Genomic DNA, 17,660 nt, shown 5'->3' on the forward strand with positions numbered 1-17,660 from the left:
AGCATACTAGAGAATCAGGGAGTTGATGTGTACTTTTAGCCTAAAATCCAGCAGGCTTGAGGTTCAAGAAGACCTAATGGTTTAGTTCAAGCCCAAAGAACTTTGAAGACCAATGTTCCAACTCAAAGGAGTCAGAGAGGAGTTCTCTCTTATTTATGGGAGAATCAGCCTTTTGTTCAATGGTTCAAATGACTGGATGAAGATCACCCACATTAAGGGGGGCAATCAGCCTTACTCAGCCTACACATTCAAAAGTTAATCTCATCCAGAAACACCTTCACAGAAACACTGAGAGTAATGTTTGGCCGAATATCTACACATCTCACTCCCCAGTCAAGATGACACATAAAACTAGCCATCATATCATACTTATTAGCTTGTCGTCTTGTCTACAAAATTCCTTTCAACTGTGATATAGTATTATTCCATTACATATAAATGTAAGTATATACAAACACACATATATATAGTTATACTTACTATAAATGAAAAAAGTATTATTTTGTTTAATATTATGTTTGTGAGTTTCATCTATAATGTACTATATTTGCTACAAATTATTCATTCTCATTGATGTATAGTTTTCATCATGTGACTGCATGGAAATTTATTTATCTGGTCTACTAGTGATGAGCCTGTAGATAGTTTACAGTTTGGAGTGTCTCATTGATTTTGTCACTCTGAATTTTAGGTTGCTTCTGATTCATTTCTAAACAATATTGCAAAGCCATCCTTTCCAGTGTCTCCTTGTACACACAAACATAAATGTCCCTCTTGGGCAGCCACAGGTCAAAAAAATGACCCATCTGCACCATGAGTGGAGAGGAAAAAACACAACCAGAAAGTTCTTTCCACCTATTCCTTATCCATCACGGAATCTACTCTTTTCTCTCTCTCTTTCCAACCTTACCACATTATGACTTAACCAGCTTCTGCTCTTTCCCAGAAATTTCTCACAGATTTTTAAAATTTTTTATTGAAGTAAAACATACTTATGAAAAAGTACATACATTTTATGTGTGCAGTGAAATGAACTTCCCTAAATTAAATACACGTAAGTAACCGAGTTAGAGACAGAAAATTACCAGCATTAAGAAATGGAATGATGCATCATAGGCTATGTAATTCTAACTTTACTGGATAAGGCCAAATTGCTCTTCAGTGTGACTGTGTCAGCTAACTCCCACAGAAGTGAAAAAAATACACTCATTTCTTCCCATCCTTGTCAATATTCGGGGTAGTCAGACCCTCCTTATGCCTATGCCAATAGATAAAAATTTTGTTGTATTGTTTTAAGTTGCTTTTCCTTAATTTTTAACATGGTTGGGCATCTTTTCATGTTTATCTGCCAGTCAGAATTTCCTTTGCTCATTTTGCTATCTGTTGTCCCGTTTTGACTCTTCCCTTGCAATCCCTGGCTTATCCAATTTTCTGGCCAGCTCCCTCCTATTTGCTGCCCCTTGTTACTGGACCAAAGTGGATCTGCTCCTTGACATACCACAGACAGAGATAACACCAGGAGGCATTGTCTCACAAACTCAACTTTATTTGTACAAACAAGGAAATCATGGAGAATAATTTCTAAAGTCGTGTCCCCCTGAACAAAAAAAAAAAAAAAAAAAAAAAAGAGCAGGCTCCTTTTTTTAGGAGGTGGGATAAATATTCCAAGGAGTATTTTAACATTATAATGAGGTGGAGGCACTTTCTGGCTCATTTTTTTTTTTTTTTGACAATTTTATTTATTTATTTGACAGAGAAAGATCACAAGTAGGCAGAGAGGCAGGCAGAGAGAGAGAGAGAAGCAGACTCCCTGCAGAGCAGGGAGCCCCATGTGGGGCTCGACCCCAGGACCCTGGGATCATGACCTGAGCCGAAGGCAGAGAGTTAATGCACTGAGCTACCCAGGCACACTTTCTGGTACTTTCTGAGTCTCGCATGCAGGCATTTTCCTCAAATGTTTCTTCTTCTGTTTCAGCAGCTCATTGGTTAATTTCTTAAAGGTTAGATAGACAGGCAGAAGTTTTTATGACCTTCCTGAGTTCAGAAGGTCAGACCAAGGACATTTGCTGCCCCTTCAGTGTAGACTTAATACCTTCTCATCTATAACATTCTATGTACTTCTGGGCTGGGCAGATAATGCTAAAGCTTTCCCACTTCCATCCCAGCTATGGTTTTTTTATGATCATCACTAACCTGCTACTCCTTCTACCAGGTGTCACGGACCAATGGCTGCCCACGTCTGGAGCGTTTTCCATGTAAATAATCAGATAGTTATGCTTGGTTGCAATACAAGCAGCTTAGTTCTGTTGTTTTACACCTGGCTGTCTAACCCTACTGTGTTAACTGCATGCCTCAACCCGCATTTGAGATATGATGCAAATCAGTATATGGTTAGTGTCCAGGCACCGCTGTCTAGGAATTTCTGAAGAGAGGAGTTATTACCTCATTTCCATCACTGGTTGTGGGACCTTGGGCCAGTCATTTCAGCTCTGAAAGCCAGTCTTTGCTAGGGTATAATGAGAACATAAAGATACAATGGCTGCCTACCTCCCTGAGTTGCTTGGATGTCAAATGAAAGAACATCAAGGCGATCAAAGTATTTACCCAGCCCCAGTCCCAGTCCCCTCACCAGGGGTCATAGCTTACAGACAAACACAGACCCAGGCTTTTCTGAGAAGTGCCCTGCGAACACCTAGAGTAAACCACGGTATGAAATACAAATAGTTTCTTTCCCCGTGTTTACTGAAATAATGCACAGGCTACTGAGTAAATGGTTAGGTGAGTATTGTAAGTCAGAAAGCAAGCTCAGCCCGAGCAAATGCACAATTATGATTTGATATCGGAAGAGCCAACATGACCTGAATTAATCAGTTGGCTGTTGAGTCCAAGTTCCTGTATTGTTGAAGCTGGAGCAGAAGGGAGGTCCATTCTGGAAGTTAGGGAAAGCATAGCTGGGCAGGAAGGCCTGTCTCGGGAGCCACGTGGATCGCTGTGGGGGTGGGAGGTAGAGGGGCTCCCACCTGCTCGGGGGTGAGGTCCCCACCCTGAGCGGGACCGTGGGGTGAGGAGGCTGTGCCGGCTATTGGATCGTAACTGCTGAGCAGAGAGCAGCACGTGGATCCTCGCAGGCTTCAGGCAGAGCTCCTCAGGAGGTGGGCTCCGGGAGGGCTCCATGCCTCTGCTTAGCTGAACTTCCACCAGAAGCCTTGGGAGGCAGAGCAGGTGCAGAGCTGTAGCTGCTGTCCGGCGCTCAGAGGCTGCTGGACCCTTCCTGGGCTGCAGGCACCGGGACAGCCAGGCTCAAGTTCACCTGAGCCATGACAGCCAACCTCACAGAGGGCATCCCGGACTCCAGCGGGACCACGCAGACCCTAGATGCTTCCCCAGTTTTCTGCACTGAAACGGTAACTTTCACGGAAGTGGTGGAAGCCGAGGAGTGGGGCTCCTTCTACTACTCCTTTAAGGTACGTTCCCTGCTTTCCACTCTGAAAAGGATTTTCAATAATGAGACAAGTAGAATTTAAGAGACCCAGTTAAACTATGGTTGCCAATACCGTGAACGGGTATGGTTTGTTTTTCTTTAACTAAAAGAGTAAAAGAAAAAGGAAAAAAAACCTGATTAGCTAAATCAAGGAGTTTTTCATACTGTGCAAGGACCTAAACTGTAGTTTCTTATGAATACTGGTCTTTTTGTTCTGCTGCTGAAAATGTGTGAATCTTGAATAGCATTTATGTTAACCAAGAGACTGTAGAGTGGAATATCCGCCCCCCCCCATTCCCTTAGGTATAAGCACTTCTAATTAATTCTATAGTAGTGCTTGAAATGTTGTCTGTTTCTTCTAAGGATTATTGCTGTGAGTGTTTTGCTAGGAACATCAGAAGTGTGGAGAGCCCCCATCCTCCAGGACAATGCCTGGCTCAAGGAGAAACATAGCAGTAAGGAAGGAAAGACCACACTTGTTTTTTGATCCTGGCTTTGAACATCAGGGAGTAATAGATTCTGTGACTGTAGTTTGTGGTGCCAGAGTTTGCAACAAGTTGTCTCCTGGAACAGATAAGTAAATCAGACTTTGGTGAATTTCACCTTCAAAGCATTCAGAGGCCACACTGCGAAATGATCCTTATTAGGTTAATACTGTTTCCTCTTCTATAAGACTGTATAGTCAGAAACAAGCCAGGCATCTGGAAAACAAGTTCTCTGCCTCTTGCATCAGAATGCAGACATGTCAGGATATTTCACATGCTGCCTGGAGGTGCCTGAAGTCGTGGCAATAATTCCCAGGTCTCAAACTGGTCTTTTATACCAGAAAGGAAAATATTTCAAGAAAAATTCTAGCCATGTTTGTTTGTTTGTTTGATCCTCTGGGTGTTCTTGAAGTGATTTGGTTTTTACTCCGCAAAGTAGAATTACTATAACATCTATCTCTCTCCTGGAGCTTTGCTTCTTTGCAAACACTCAAAATGAAACTTTCAGTGGGGAGCAATCCTGGGAGGCAGCCTAGCCTTCCACAAAAGCCAAGAGACAAAATAGCAGAGCAAAGCCCAAACAAGTCACTTAGGCTGGCTCTACGGGACCCAGCCCCTCAGAACTACCCCCTAACGCATGCACACACACAGCCCCGCTGCCCAACTCCGCAACAGAAAATAGACACTGAAATCAGAGTTTGTTGCCATTTACCTTTGACTGAGTACATCGTCTCTATGGAATCAGCTCACAGATCCAGAGAGTCTGTCTTGGAGAAGCAGGCTTTGTGCACCCAGGAAACACACCATTCCTTCTCAGGGACCCTACCTCTGCAGTGTCTTGATAGTTATAAAACCAGATAGCAACCAGAACGAAGAGAGAATGGCCATTGCAAAGGGATACTGATTAGCAGGAAGGCAGCTGTTCTGAGACTCAGGCAATAATCACTCTCCGCTGAAATCTGATTTGCCCTTTTTTGAATACAGCTCCTAAGGGTATTTTGAGTGTTCAGAAAAACAGATCCTGGCTGGTTCTCTACTAGTGTTTACACGCTGTCCTAGCATCATCATCTCTAGGCACTAAAGGAAATCACATCATTTTTAAAATCTCATTCCTATTCATGTTTGCCCTCAAACAACTGGACCATTGGACAAGAAAAGAAGATAAAAGGGAGGGATTGTTTGTCCAGGAGCTTAGGATGTTCTATTTCATTTTTTGGCCCACACAATCATTACTAAAACACACTGATTTGTAGTTACAAGGTGGTCCATGCTGTTTGTGGGCACTGAGCTTAAAAGTTTCAGGGTAGAGGATGCCTGGGTGGCTCAGTGGGTTAAAGCCTCTGCCTTCGGCTCAGGTCATGATCTCAGGGTTCTGGGATCGAGCCCTACATCGGGCTCCCCGTTCAGTAGGGAGCCTACTTCCCCCCTCCCCTGTCTGCCTACTTGTGATCTCTCTCTGTCAAGTAAATAAATAAAATCTTTAAAAAGAAAAAAGGTTTCAGGGTAACTTTTTCCCATGGTGCTCTTGGAAAAGGGCAGTTCTGTTATACTATGGGTCCAGAAACAACTCTGATACAAACTCTTGTTCATAGTGAGCCTTTTATTGCACATACCACTCAAGAAGAAAGTCCAAACTGCTCTTTACTATGTCCCAAACGTGTCCTTTTAATCCCCGTTCTTTACCAAAAGCAGTAAAAATATCATAAAAATAAAAATGGTATCAGCAGTAAAAGTAGCAGAACTAATAGCAAGAACAATAGCCTAACGTCTCATTTGCTTTGGGCTTTCTTGATGCTAGGAATCTTTCAAAATGACTTCTGTGACATGTCGCATTTCTTTCTTACACACAATGCTGCACCTTTCCAGCTGGAATTGCCTTGCACCCACATCTGCGTTGGTCTAAATTCCACCGCCTCTGAAGTCTTCTCTTGAATTGCTTCTCCATGAAGCCCCCCTTGACTCACCTCTCCTTTGAGTGCACCTGCCTTCTTGTCACTTAATCCAGCTGTCTTCAACTGCTATTTCAATATGTGTCCGGGAGATGTAAAATAGCCATTAAGCTCCTCGAGTGATTTTTGTTTCCTATTCGCTCCAGAAACCAGCACCATGCTGGGCATACTCAATAAGCATTTACTACATTAATGAAGTGTGGTGCTCTGTTGCTATCAACTGCCCATGTTTTCGCAGAAATCTTGCTTTCTCAGTAACAGAGGTGGGGCTCTTGTTAACCATGACTCCACAGGGTAGCCCCTGCCTGTCTCTCCACCCACTGTACTTGCCAGGCAAGGTCCTTCTCGGCATGAACATTCAAATCATCCTTATCCCATTTCAAAGCCAATGCGACAAAAGTAAGTTATGGGTCCAGTGGGTGGGGTATAGAATTAGTTGTGGTGCCGTAGACTAGTACCTAGTACCTGATTTAGCCCTGGGAATCCGTACCCACCATGTTGTAGCCTTACTACTGTCAGTGGTCTTGTGCAGTCTGCATGCCTGGGTTTCTGATAAAGTGGCAGAACTAATAGCAAGAACTAATAGGTGTTTCCTACGTAGCACTTGGGTTCTCTTCTGAACCCCAAAGCTCTCTTGGCAGGAGACAAGACATCCCTGTCTGGATCTGGTTAACTTTCTCTTCGACAGGCTTAGTGCCTTTTCCTCCTCCCATTTCCACCCCCAATTTCTAGTCCCCACTTCCCACTGCTCTGACCTACTCTGCTATCTAAATATGTCCTCGGATATAGGCAGGAAGGTCAGCAGTGAGTTCACCACCCCCTTCTTCTATTGTGAGTTTCACGTGATCGAACCTATGTGGTTCTGGGTTTCAAAGTTCCCAGCTCAATCCCTGGTTTCCTTCATAGTTTCCAATTTCAATTTCCGATCCAGTTCACTTCCTCAATTCCTAGCCCCAGCACCAAATTCTACCAGAAAATTCCCAAGGAGGCTGGGACCTGGCTAATCAGAAAGTGAAGAGAGGATGTGACTACAAACCTGCCCAAGTGGAAGACAAAGGTGAAACTTAATTTTAGCCTTTCATTTTGCCCGTGAATGTGCTAGCAGTGTATCCTGTATCTCTAATTCTTTTTTTTTTAAAAGATTTTATTTATTTATTGACAGACAGAGATCACAAGGAGGCAGAGAGGCAGGCAGAGAGAGAGGAGGAAGCAGGCTCCCTGCTGAGCAGAAAGCCTGATGCGGGGCTCGATCCCAGGACCCTGGGATCATGACCTGAGCCGAAGGCAGAGGCTTTAACCCACTGAGCCACCCAGGCGCCCCTGTATCTCTAATTCTTAATGATGAGAAAATTAATTCAAAGTAACTAGGAGAGAACCCTGTCTGAATTAGTAAATTGGTGAAATTATAAAATAATGCAAATGAACTCATTTTTATTACTCTCAGGTGAGGGAAGAAACTTGAACCAAGATTGCTAAATATTACCTAATGACGATCTTTTATTGAATCTCCTTCAGTGGGAAGCTACAAATGATATGCGATTAGCCTAACTATTGTTTATATGTAAATGGTTGCTTCTAAGTGCTTGAGGGTGATAAGACAGTTTTTTCCCTTTGTTAGTGCAGCCTCCTGCCTACTGTCTGTTCATTTTCTTAACACACCTTTCATCCTTTAATATAACAAAAGCAAATTCTTGTTGGATTCCTGTCCCACTTATCTCACAGGGAGGCTTTAGCAAGAGCTCAATTGAAAAAGCTTATGTAGCCTGCTTGTTTTCGGTATATTTTGGTTGACAACTCATTTCTAACAACTTGATCTACTTACTGAGTACCAATATTTTCACCTCCAGCGACTGTCATTTCAGTTCCTCTTTGCCCACTTTTCTGAACTCTCCTCTCTTTCCAGCCCACCTTTTATGGGCCTGTTTGTCTCTTTCCTGTCTTGGACCCCAGGATAGTGTCAGTGATGCCCTTCCCGGAATCCAGGAGCCCTGAGTCCCTGGCCTCCTCATGTTATCTCCTGCCCATTACAAAAGGACCTAGCATTCACATCATGCCTTTGTTTATGCCTTCTGGGGAGTTTCACTAAGTATGTTCATTTTTAGTACATTCATGCGGTTGAATATGTGGTTGTTCATAAGGAAATGACTACTAGTTTTGCTTGGTTAAATAATTATTAAAGGTCTGTTATTTACTACCTGTTCCTGCTGTGCAGACCTAGCACTCCACTTTCCACTCCCTCACTGGGTAAGTTCTATCATGTCCAATTTTACTTTGTGTCATTGAGAAAGGCACAGATGTTGCTGGTTGGCTCTACAGGGACCTCGGTCAATTCTCGAGCTGGTTTTTGAGAAAGGGAAACTTGCTCAACTAAATTTCTCTTTGCATTACTAATACATCTCAGGGCAGGAAACATAATCTTAGTTAATTCCAAGTGAACTCAGAGTTAGTTTTTCAGCCAATGAAGGGTTTTCCCATTTTCTGACTCAAGGAAGGTATCTAAGCTCTAGGGATGGTGTCTCTTGTGCATTCACATGTGTGCGATGGGGGGTAAGGCAGGGGGTCCAACTTGGGGAGATACCCAGGCAAGTTGGTGTCAGCCAGAACAGTGTTGTCTGGCCTTCAGAAGTGGTTATCCTTGTTCCAGACCCTTGTCTGGATCCCCCTCTGGCTCAGGTCAGGACCACACTGCCTTCTGAGGCAGAGTACTTTTGTCAAATTTCTTGCAGCCACACGGGTGTTCACACCCCTCTTTTCTTATCTCAATCCTGGCTAAATTTTTGTGTCCTTACTGGGAATGAAAAGTTCAACTGCCTCCCTCCCAGCTCTGGGCTGTGAGAAACAGGTGTTGTCTCTGCCCCTCTCTCTACCCACATGGAGATCATATCTGTAAAACTTCTACCTCACAATAGCCTGGGAAACCCCCAAGGGACTACCATTCCCCCCTTCCTGCACAGTAAGTGGACTTAAGTCCCCTTTTAATACTCTGCTCTCAGACTCAGTGGGTGTTCTCTCTTCCTTTTTTGGTGCAGGCCTTTGGAGGGGCCAACACAATACCCTCTCATCAGTGTCTAGGCTTCCTCACCTTCTGTCCCACTGCTGCACCGTCCTCTGTGCCAGCTCCCTCGGCCTTTCTTTATCAAGGGGGAACTGGTTGCACTGTGTTCTTCCAAACTTATTATTCCAAGCTTTCTGCTCAGGTTGCTCAAAAGACACTCCTCTTACCAGGGAAAAAGCCCTTTCTTTTCAAGGCTCTTAAGATACCCTCCTCGCAGCCTTCCTTTTTTTTTTTTTTTTCTTTTCAGTATCCCAGAATTCATTGTTTATGCACCACACCCAGTGCTCCATGTAATACATGCCCTCCTTAATACCCAGCACCAGGATCACCCATCCCCCCTCCCCCCTCCTCTCCAAAACCCTCAGTTAGTTCCTCAGAGTCCACAGTCTCTCATGGTTTATCTCCCCTTCCATTTCCCCCCAACTCCCTTCTTCTCTCCTTCTCCCCATGTCCTCTGTGTCATTCCTTACGCTCCACAAATAAGCAAAACCATATGATAATTGACTTTCTCTGCTTGACTTATTTCACTCAGCATAATCTCTTCCAGTCCCGTCCATGTTGATACAAAAGTTGGGTATTCATCCTTTCTGATGGAGGCATAATACTCCATAGTGTATATGGACCACATCTTCCTTATTCATTTGTCTATTGAAGGGCATCTCAGCTCTTTCCACAGTTGGTGATGTGGCCATTGTTGCTATGAACATTGGGATATATATGGTACTTCTTTTCACTACATCTGTATCTTTGGGGTAAATACCCAGTAGTGGAATTGCAGGGTCTTAGGGTAACTATATTTTTAATTTCTTAAGGAATCTCCACACTGTTTTCCAAAGTGGCTGCACCAACTTATATTCCCACCAACAGTGTAAGGGGGTTCCCCTTTCTCCACGTCCTCTCCAATGCTTGTTGTTTCCTGTCCTTGTTAATTTTGGCCATTCTAACTGATGTAAGGTGGTATCTCAATGAGGTTTTAATTTGAATCTCCCTGATGGCTAATGATGATGAACATTTTTTGATGTGTCTGTTAGCCATTGTATGTCTTCTTTGGAGAAGTGTCTGTTCATGTCTTCTGCCCATTTTTTGATGTGATTATCTGTTTTGTGTGTGTTGAATTTGAGGAATTCTTTATAGATGTTGGATATTAGCCCTTTGTCTATAGTGTCATTTGCAAATATCTTCTCCCATTCCGTGGATTGCCTCTTTGTTTTGTTGACTGTTTCCTTTACTGTGCAGAAGCTTTTGATCTTGATAAAGTCCCCCAAATTCATTTTTGCTTTTGTTTCCTTTGCCTTTGAAGACATGTCTTGAAAGAAGTTGCTGTGGCCAATGTCGGAGAAGTTACTGCCTATGTTCTTTAGGATTTTGACATTCCTGCCTCACATTGAGGTCTTTTATCCATTTCGAGTTTTATCGTTGTGTATGGTGTAAGAGAATGGTCAAGTTTCATTCTTCTACACATAACTGTCCAATTTTCCCAGAACCATTAATTAAAGAGACTGTCTTTTTTCCACTGGATATTTTTTCTTGCTTTGTCAAAGATTGTTTGACCATAGAGTTGAGGGTCCATATTTGGGCTCTCTACTCTGTTCCACTCATCTATGTGTCTGTTTTTGTGCTAGTACCATGCTGTCTTGGTGATCACAGCTTTGTAGTGAAGCTTGAAATCAGGCAACGTGATGCCTCCAGTTTTGTTTTTCTTTTTCAACATTTCTTTAGCAATTTGAGGTCTCTTCTGGTTCCATACAAATTTTAGGATTGTTTGTTCCAGCTCTTTGAAAAATGCTGATGGAATTTTGATCGGGTCAGCACTGAAAGCATAGATTTCTCTAGGCAATAAACATTTTAATAATGTTTATTCTTCCGATCTGTGAGCATGAATACCCAACTTTTGTATCAACATGGACAGAACTGGAAGAGATTATGCTGAGTGAAATAAGTCAAGCACAAAGAGTCAATTATCATATGGTTTCATTTACTTATGGAGCATAAAGAATAACATGGAGGACATTGGGAGATGGAGAGAAGTGAGTTGGGGGAAGTCAGAGGGGGAGACAAACCATGATAGACTGTGGACTCTGAGAAACAAACTGAGGGCTTTGGAGGGAGAGGGAGTGGGATGGTTGAGTGAGCCTGGTGGTGGGTATTATGAGAGCATGTATTGCATGGAGCACTGGGTATGGTGCATAAACAATGAATTTTGAAACACTAAAAAGAAATAAAATAAAATAAAATGGAAAAAATGTTTAAAAAGAAAGAAAAGACATGTCAGATCATTGTTCCATAACTGAACTTAGCTTTTCTCTGGACCTCTCAGTCCACCTGCTAGCAGAAACAGCTTGGTCATTACTAGGTAAACTCAGACCCTCAGATCTTCCCCATCATTTTAGTGAGGTATGGCATCTATAGCCAGATTGTTGGGGTCAGCTCCCAGGGCCACACTACCTAACTCTGTGACTTTGAGCAATTCCCTTCTACCTCTGCCATGGTTTCCATGTCCAAGAAATAATACTAATAATTAAATGTCCTTTTGAGCATTGTTGTGACAAGTTAAGTGAAGGAATTCTTGTGACATCTTTAAGAATGGCGATTGGTCTACAGTGTTCAATAATCATTAGTTGTTAGATCCCCAGGAACTAATTGTTTCACTCTTTGAAAGATGAGGAACCACCATTATCCATACTTCTGAATATTCTAAAAGACATCGCTGCATTTGAAGCTCTTTGGGACAGTTTTAATATACATTAAGTCCTCACATGGTGGTGGTGAATCAAGCTGTTTCTTTTCTTTCAATTAGACCATGAAAACTGTAGAGTAAGATATTTTTTTTTTTTAAGATTTTATTTATTTATTTGACAGACAGGGATCACAAGTAGGCAGGGAGGCAGGCAGAGAGAGAGAGGGAGAAGCAGGCTCCCTGCCGAGCAGAGAGCCCGATGCGGGGCTCGATCCCAGAACCCTGAGATCATGACCTGAGCCGAAGGCAGAGGCTTAACCCACTGAGCCACCCAGGCGCCCCTGTAGAGTAAGATATTTAAAGAAGATTCCATTTCTTACTTTATCATATTGATATAATGTCTAATTTTTATCTATGCAAGCTTGATGACCCACTGCAAGAAGGGCTATTTACAATGATAGGAAATTATGCCCTATCCAGTGGAAGAAAGGATGGGCTTCTACTGGGGCGAAAAAATCTGGGCCACAAGATAGCAAAAGCATGCACACTCATGATGAAATCATTAAGAAGGAATCATCAGTGTTCTTTTTTTTTTTTCCTCCTAATTTAGGCAATATTGCTGACTGCCTAAAAATGATAGATCTCTTACACTTGTCAGCACTTTATAGTCAATAGCATAATTTCACATGATTTCATTTGACCCTCTAGGAGGGTTTAAAATATCATATATTTTAACCAGATGTGAACATGAAATCTGAGAAAAGTTAAAGGTGTGAACTTCCTAATGAAATAGAAAGAAGAAAAAAGAAATAAGATTCTACCACTGATTTTAGTCAGGATAGGGTGTGTTCCACAGCAGTAAAAACTAAACTCTGAATATTGGTGGTTTTACATATCAGAAGTATATTTCTCTCACACATCCCAGTTGCAAGAAGGTCAACTTGTAACTCTGCTTTCTAGAACAAAATGGTTTCAAAAGGAGCAGGCGTTGGCCTTGTCTTATCTGCTTTGGCTTGAACTGATATATGACTTGACTCGATTCCATTGGCAAGAATGAATTAGGTGATGAGCATGGGAAATGTAGCTTCACTGAATGAACATCCCCAGTGTGGGGAACATAGTGTACTGCTTTAAAGCTTGGCTTGATTTTCACCTTCTACAGGCTGAAACCCAAAGTCTTCAGCCTGGCCTAAATATGTTCATGACCCCAATGTGTTATATAACATACACACATGAACACACACACAGAGACACACACACACAGTCAACTTCAATCATGGAAAGGTAACTCTAGATCCCAATTCCCTAGCATAGTGTCTGACACAGAGTCCAAACTCTGATAAAGGGTCAAAAAATATTTTGTTTAATGAACGAGCATATCAAGCATATCTGTGTCATAAGTTTATTCCTAAGGTCTCAGTAAATTAATGTGAACATATTCGAGTGGATGGAATCTTTTTTTTTTTTTTAAGATTTTATTTATTTATTTGACAGACAGAGATCACAAGTAGGCAAAGAGGCAGGCAGAGAGAGAGAGAAGAGGAAGCAGGCTTCCTGCTGAGCTGAGAGCCCAATGCAGGGCTCAATCCCAAGACTCTGGGATCATGACCTGAGCTGAAGGCAGAGGCTTTAACCCACTGAGCCCCCCAAGCGCCCTGAGTGGATGGAATCTTAATCCTTATTCTACAAGCCATTGGGATTGAATTTTAAAGGTACTATAATTTGGGGGAATTCCTAACACCACAGCAAGGCCATAGAGCAGGGGAGGGTGTGTAAAGAGATCTTTAGACCTGAAGCAAACAACAGCCAAGGTCTGGTGATACTCCTTTCTAGGCAGCTAGTTCTGGTCCATATCTGAGGCCTGGAAACCATTCACCTCTGAACCCCAAGACATCAGGCAGGTATTAGGAAAGGGCACAATGTTAACATTCATGTACCTGCACTCCTTTTATGTGTTCTGACACCTGATTATAGAAGGTCAGCTAGAGAGATCTTCTGTAAGATACAGAGGGCAAAGGGCACCATCTGTGGACAATAGAACCTAATGCAATGGGCTGAATGATTCAGCCTTGTCTACTAGAATGTCAGTCAAGCAACCACACGATTCCTGTCTGCTGCCTCTGGACACTGCACGCAGAAAATGTGTCTGTCCTGTGAACAGTGAGACTATAGCTGCTTCTCAGGAGAAGACCTTATACTAGGTACTAGGAAACCAAGAAGGATGCATCACTGTCTGGATGGGCTGGAAAACTAAAGCTTTAATTCAAAAATATTACTAAAGTGGCTTCAGCCTTTTCAATTCTTAATACCTATAGGTAAACAAAAATATTTCTCATTCAATTTAAATTTTAAAATACAAATATCATGTCTAAGAATAAGTAAAAGGTGTAATTATAATAATGCAGAATACAATTTTTTAAATTATATTCTTTCCCTCCCCATATGTTATGCACCCTTTTACCCTATCACGTTGAGAATCACAGATTGGCTTGACCAGGTATTACCTTAGGCACTGCGGGATCAGAGATGGAAGAAAGAGGTACCTTGACTTTAGACGGCTCTGTTTAATGGGAAACCAGACATTTAGTCAATAATTATAACGGAAAAGGATATAGTCACTTAGAAAAGGGAAGAAAGGTGCCTGGGTGGCTCAGTTGGTTATGTGTCTGACTCTTGGTTTGGACTCAGGTTATAATCCTGAGACGGAGCAAGCATCCGTCTGCCCCTCCCACACTCATGCACATGTTCACTATCGATCTCTCTCAAATAAATAAATAAAATCTTTAAAAAAAAAATAGAGTTAGGCTAAAAAAAAAAAAAAGACCCAAGGGAATCATTAGACTAAACAATATGGATTTTTTTTCTTATAGGCAAGAAGATCTTTAAAGTTTCATTAACAAAAATGTTAACAGTGAAAACTGATTTTAGAGAGGTTGATCAGGCTGCAGGGTTGCAGGGAGGGGACCCTGGAAAAGGAGAGTCAGTTCTGATGCCTGAAGGAGAGGTGTTGGTGCTCAGGCAAGGATTGTCTTGTCTGAGAGTGGAAAGAAAGCTCATGTGTCAGATCACATGCAGGTTTCAGGGAATCAGAGAGGGTTAACTTAGGCAGAGAAGGCAGAGATGACATGAGATGAAAAGGCAAAGGAAATTGAATAGCCATAACAATTCTGAAAAAGAATAAAGTCAGAGTACTCATTCATGTTACCTGACTTACAGATTTACTGTAATGTTACAGTAAGGTATTGAGGGAATGCTAAACATACAGAAATGGAAAAGAAACAGGCCCACACATATATAGTCAATTAATTTTTGACAAAGGTAAAACAGAAATTGAACGAAGGAAGCAAAAATAGTGCTGGAACAAATAGATAGCTACATGTAAGAAGTGAACCCCTACCCAAACATTATACCCTATAAAACTTAACCCCAAGTGGATCATATACCTAAGTGTAAAACCTAAAATAAAACGCCTTAAAGAAAATCTAGGAGAAAACTTTTGTGAGCTTGGATTAGGCAAAGATTTCTTACATACAAAACTAAAATACAATCCATTAAAGAAAAATTTGATAAATTGGGCTATTTTGTAATTAATAACTTCTTTTGTTTTTTTTTTAAGATTTTATTTATTTATTTGACACAGAGAGAGAGAGATCTCAAGTAGGCAGAGAGGCAGGCAGAGAGTCAAGGGTAAGCAGGCTCCCCGCTGAGCAGAGAGCCCAACACGGGGCTCGATTCCAGGACCCTGAGATCATGACTTGAGCCGAAAGCAGAGGCCCAACCCACTGAGCCACCCTGGAGCCCCTAATTAAGAACTTCTATAATTTAAAAGATGTTATTAAGAGATTTTTTTTTAAAAGGCTAATTGCATACTAGGAATAAATATCTATAAAATATATACAGATCTAATAGGTAATTTTATCCAGAGCATATAAAAATTTTCTAAAGCTCAAAAAGCAGAAAAAAAAACCCTTGATTTTTAAAAAGTAGGAAAAGTTTTAGGGGTGCCTGGGTGCTTCAGTTGGTTAAGCCTTCGACTCTTGATTTTGGCTCAGGTCATGATCTCAGGTCCTGAGATAGAGCCCCATATTGGGCTCCAACCCTAGGACTCTCTCTGGCTGCCTCTCCCACACCCCTCCTCACACAGTTTCTCTCTCTCTCTCTCTCTTCTCTCTCTCTCTGTCTCTCTCTCAAGCAGGTTAAAATAAAATAAAATGTAGCTAAATTTTGAACAGACATCCCACCAAAGAAAATACATAGATGATAAATAAGGACATGAAAAGATGTTCAGCCTCCTTAGTCATCAGGGAAATACAGAATAAAACTACAATGAAATACCACCACACACTTATTAGAAGGGCTAAAATAAAAATATACTGACTGTGTCAAGCACTGTCAATAATGGGAAGCAATTAGAAGCATCCTACATTCCTGATGGCAAAATGGTAGACATTTTGGAAAACATTTTGCCCTTTTCTTATAAAGTTAAACATACATTTATTGTACAACCCCCAACTCCTACTCCTGGGCATTTATTTACCCAAGGGAAGTAAAATGTACTTCTACACAAGAGCCTATATATCAATAGTGAGACTGCTTTCATTTGAAAATGCCAAAAAGCAGAAACAACCCAATCATCCTGCAGGTGGAGAATGGAGAAGCAAGCTGTAATACACCCATTCAATGGAACATCCCCTAGTAATAACAAGGAATAAACTTAGAGATACACAAGGCAGCATGAGGCACGTCAAAAACATTATGCTAAGTGAAAGGAAATCAAACTCAAAATGCTACATACTGTCATGATTTCATTTATGTGACATCGTTGTGAAGATAAAACTCTAAGGACAGAAAACAAATCAGTGGTTGCCATGGGCTGGGGGTGGACCAGTACCTGACTACAAAGCGCACGGGGGAGTCTTTGTGTATGATGGAACTGTTCTAGATCTCCAGTGTAATGATGGTTACATTTGTCAAAACTCACAGAACTGTACACTAAAAGGCTGAGTTTTCTTCTGTAAAAATTATACCTTAATAAAAAATTCATTATCTAGACATTTATATTGTGAATTTAATTTTCAACAAAATGTGTTTCATTTAAAAATCATAAATCTCCAAGTGACAGCATAATGGACGTAGAGCTGAAGCCCCAGGAGCACCTGAAATGGGATATGGATTTAGAAGATTACTACCGAATCAAGGGTTCAAGATGGATGAGCCTCCAAAAGGAGCAAATATGGATCAAAATGGACGGAAAGATGGAGGCCCCGTGTCACACGGGGTGTTTGCTCAAATGTCATCTTCTTTGACTTGTATGACATCATAGGACACATCTGTGCCTTGTCTCTCTGTCTCATAGTGTCTAGAAACTATGCTTCACGAGGACCAGAACTCCACCTGGTTTCACCATTGTGTCTCCAGTGCCAACAACCATGCTAGCCTTGATTAGACCCTCAGAGAGTCTTGAAGAGTGAATAGACCCTACTATGGACTTAGATAAGCATAAATATTGACAAAGAGTTCAGGGCACAGCTCTATGAATGTTTCCCTAGGTTTCTCTTTATTCTACTTTACAAGTAGACATCAACCATTAGCCATTTAGCATGAATCTTAACAATATATAGCTAATAGAGCTGAGGAATGAAGACGTTGCTTCCAAATTTTGGAGAACATCAACAGATGGGAAAGGAGGCATTGGATGTGCCTGGAGGAGATGAAGATGAACAGATGCTGAATGGGCAGTGCTGTTTGGTTGACCCCATAGCTGATCTCAACCCCCTCTCACTTCCCCAGCTAAATACTCCCTGCCCTAGTCTCCCCTGCAGTTCATAGTAGATCAGTTTGGGAAACTTAATTGGAAGCCTGTGAGATTTCTGATAAAATTTCTCCTTGTCTAGTAAAAGGAGAAAGATATGGCTGGCATTTTATTTTCCCCTTCAGTCTGCCTTGAATCCTGGCACAGTGCATGGAGCTGCAGCAGCCACTTTGTGACCACAAGAGAAATCCCAGGGCAAAT

General features: G+C 41.7%; 1 protein-coding gene across 2 annotated transcripts in view; it reads left to right on the forward strand.

Moving 5' to 3' along the window:
• Positions 1–3,317: 3,317 nt before the first annotated feature.
• The window catches only part of NPSR1 (neuropeptide S receptor 1), a 181,035-nt gene continuing 166,692 nt past the window's right edge, over positions 3,318–17,660 (forward strand). For both annotated transcript variants that reach the window (XM_045089510.1, XM_045089511.1), the window contains exon 1: positions 3,318–3,464. In XM_045089510.1, coding sequence (XP_044945445.1) covers positions 3,318–3,464 — 147 coding nt within the window. The remainder of the gene's footprint in view (positions 3,465–17,660) is intronic.

This window comes from Mustela putorius, unplaced genomic scaffold (genome assembly GCF_011764305.1).
Source record: "Mustela putorius furo isolate JIRA1106 unplaced genomic scaffold, ASM1176430v1.1 tig00003845_pilon_pilon_pilon, whole genome shotgun sequence".
Classification (NCBI taxonomy): domain Eukaryota; kingdom Metazoa; phylum Chordata; class Mammalia; order Carnivora; family Mustelidae; genus Mustela; species Mustela putorius.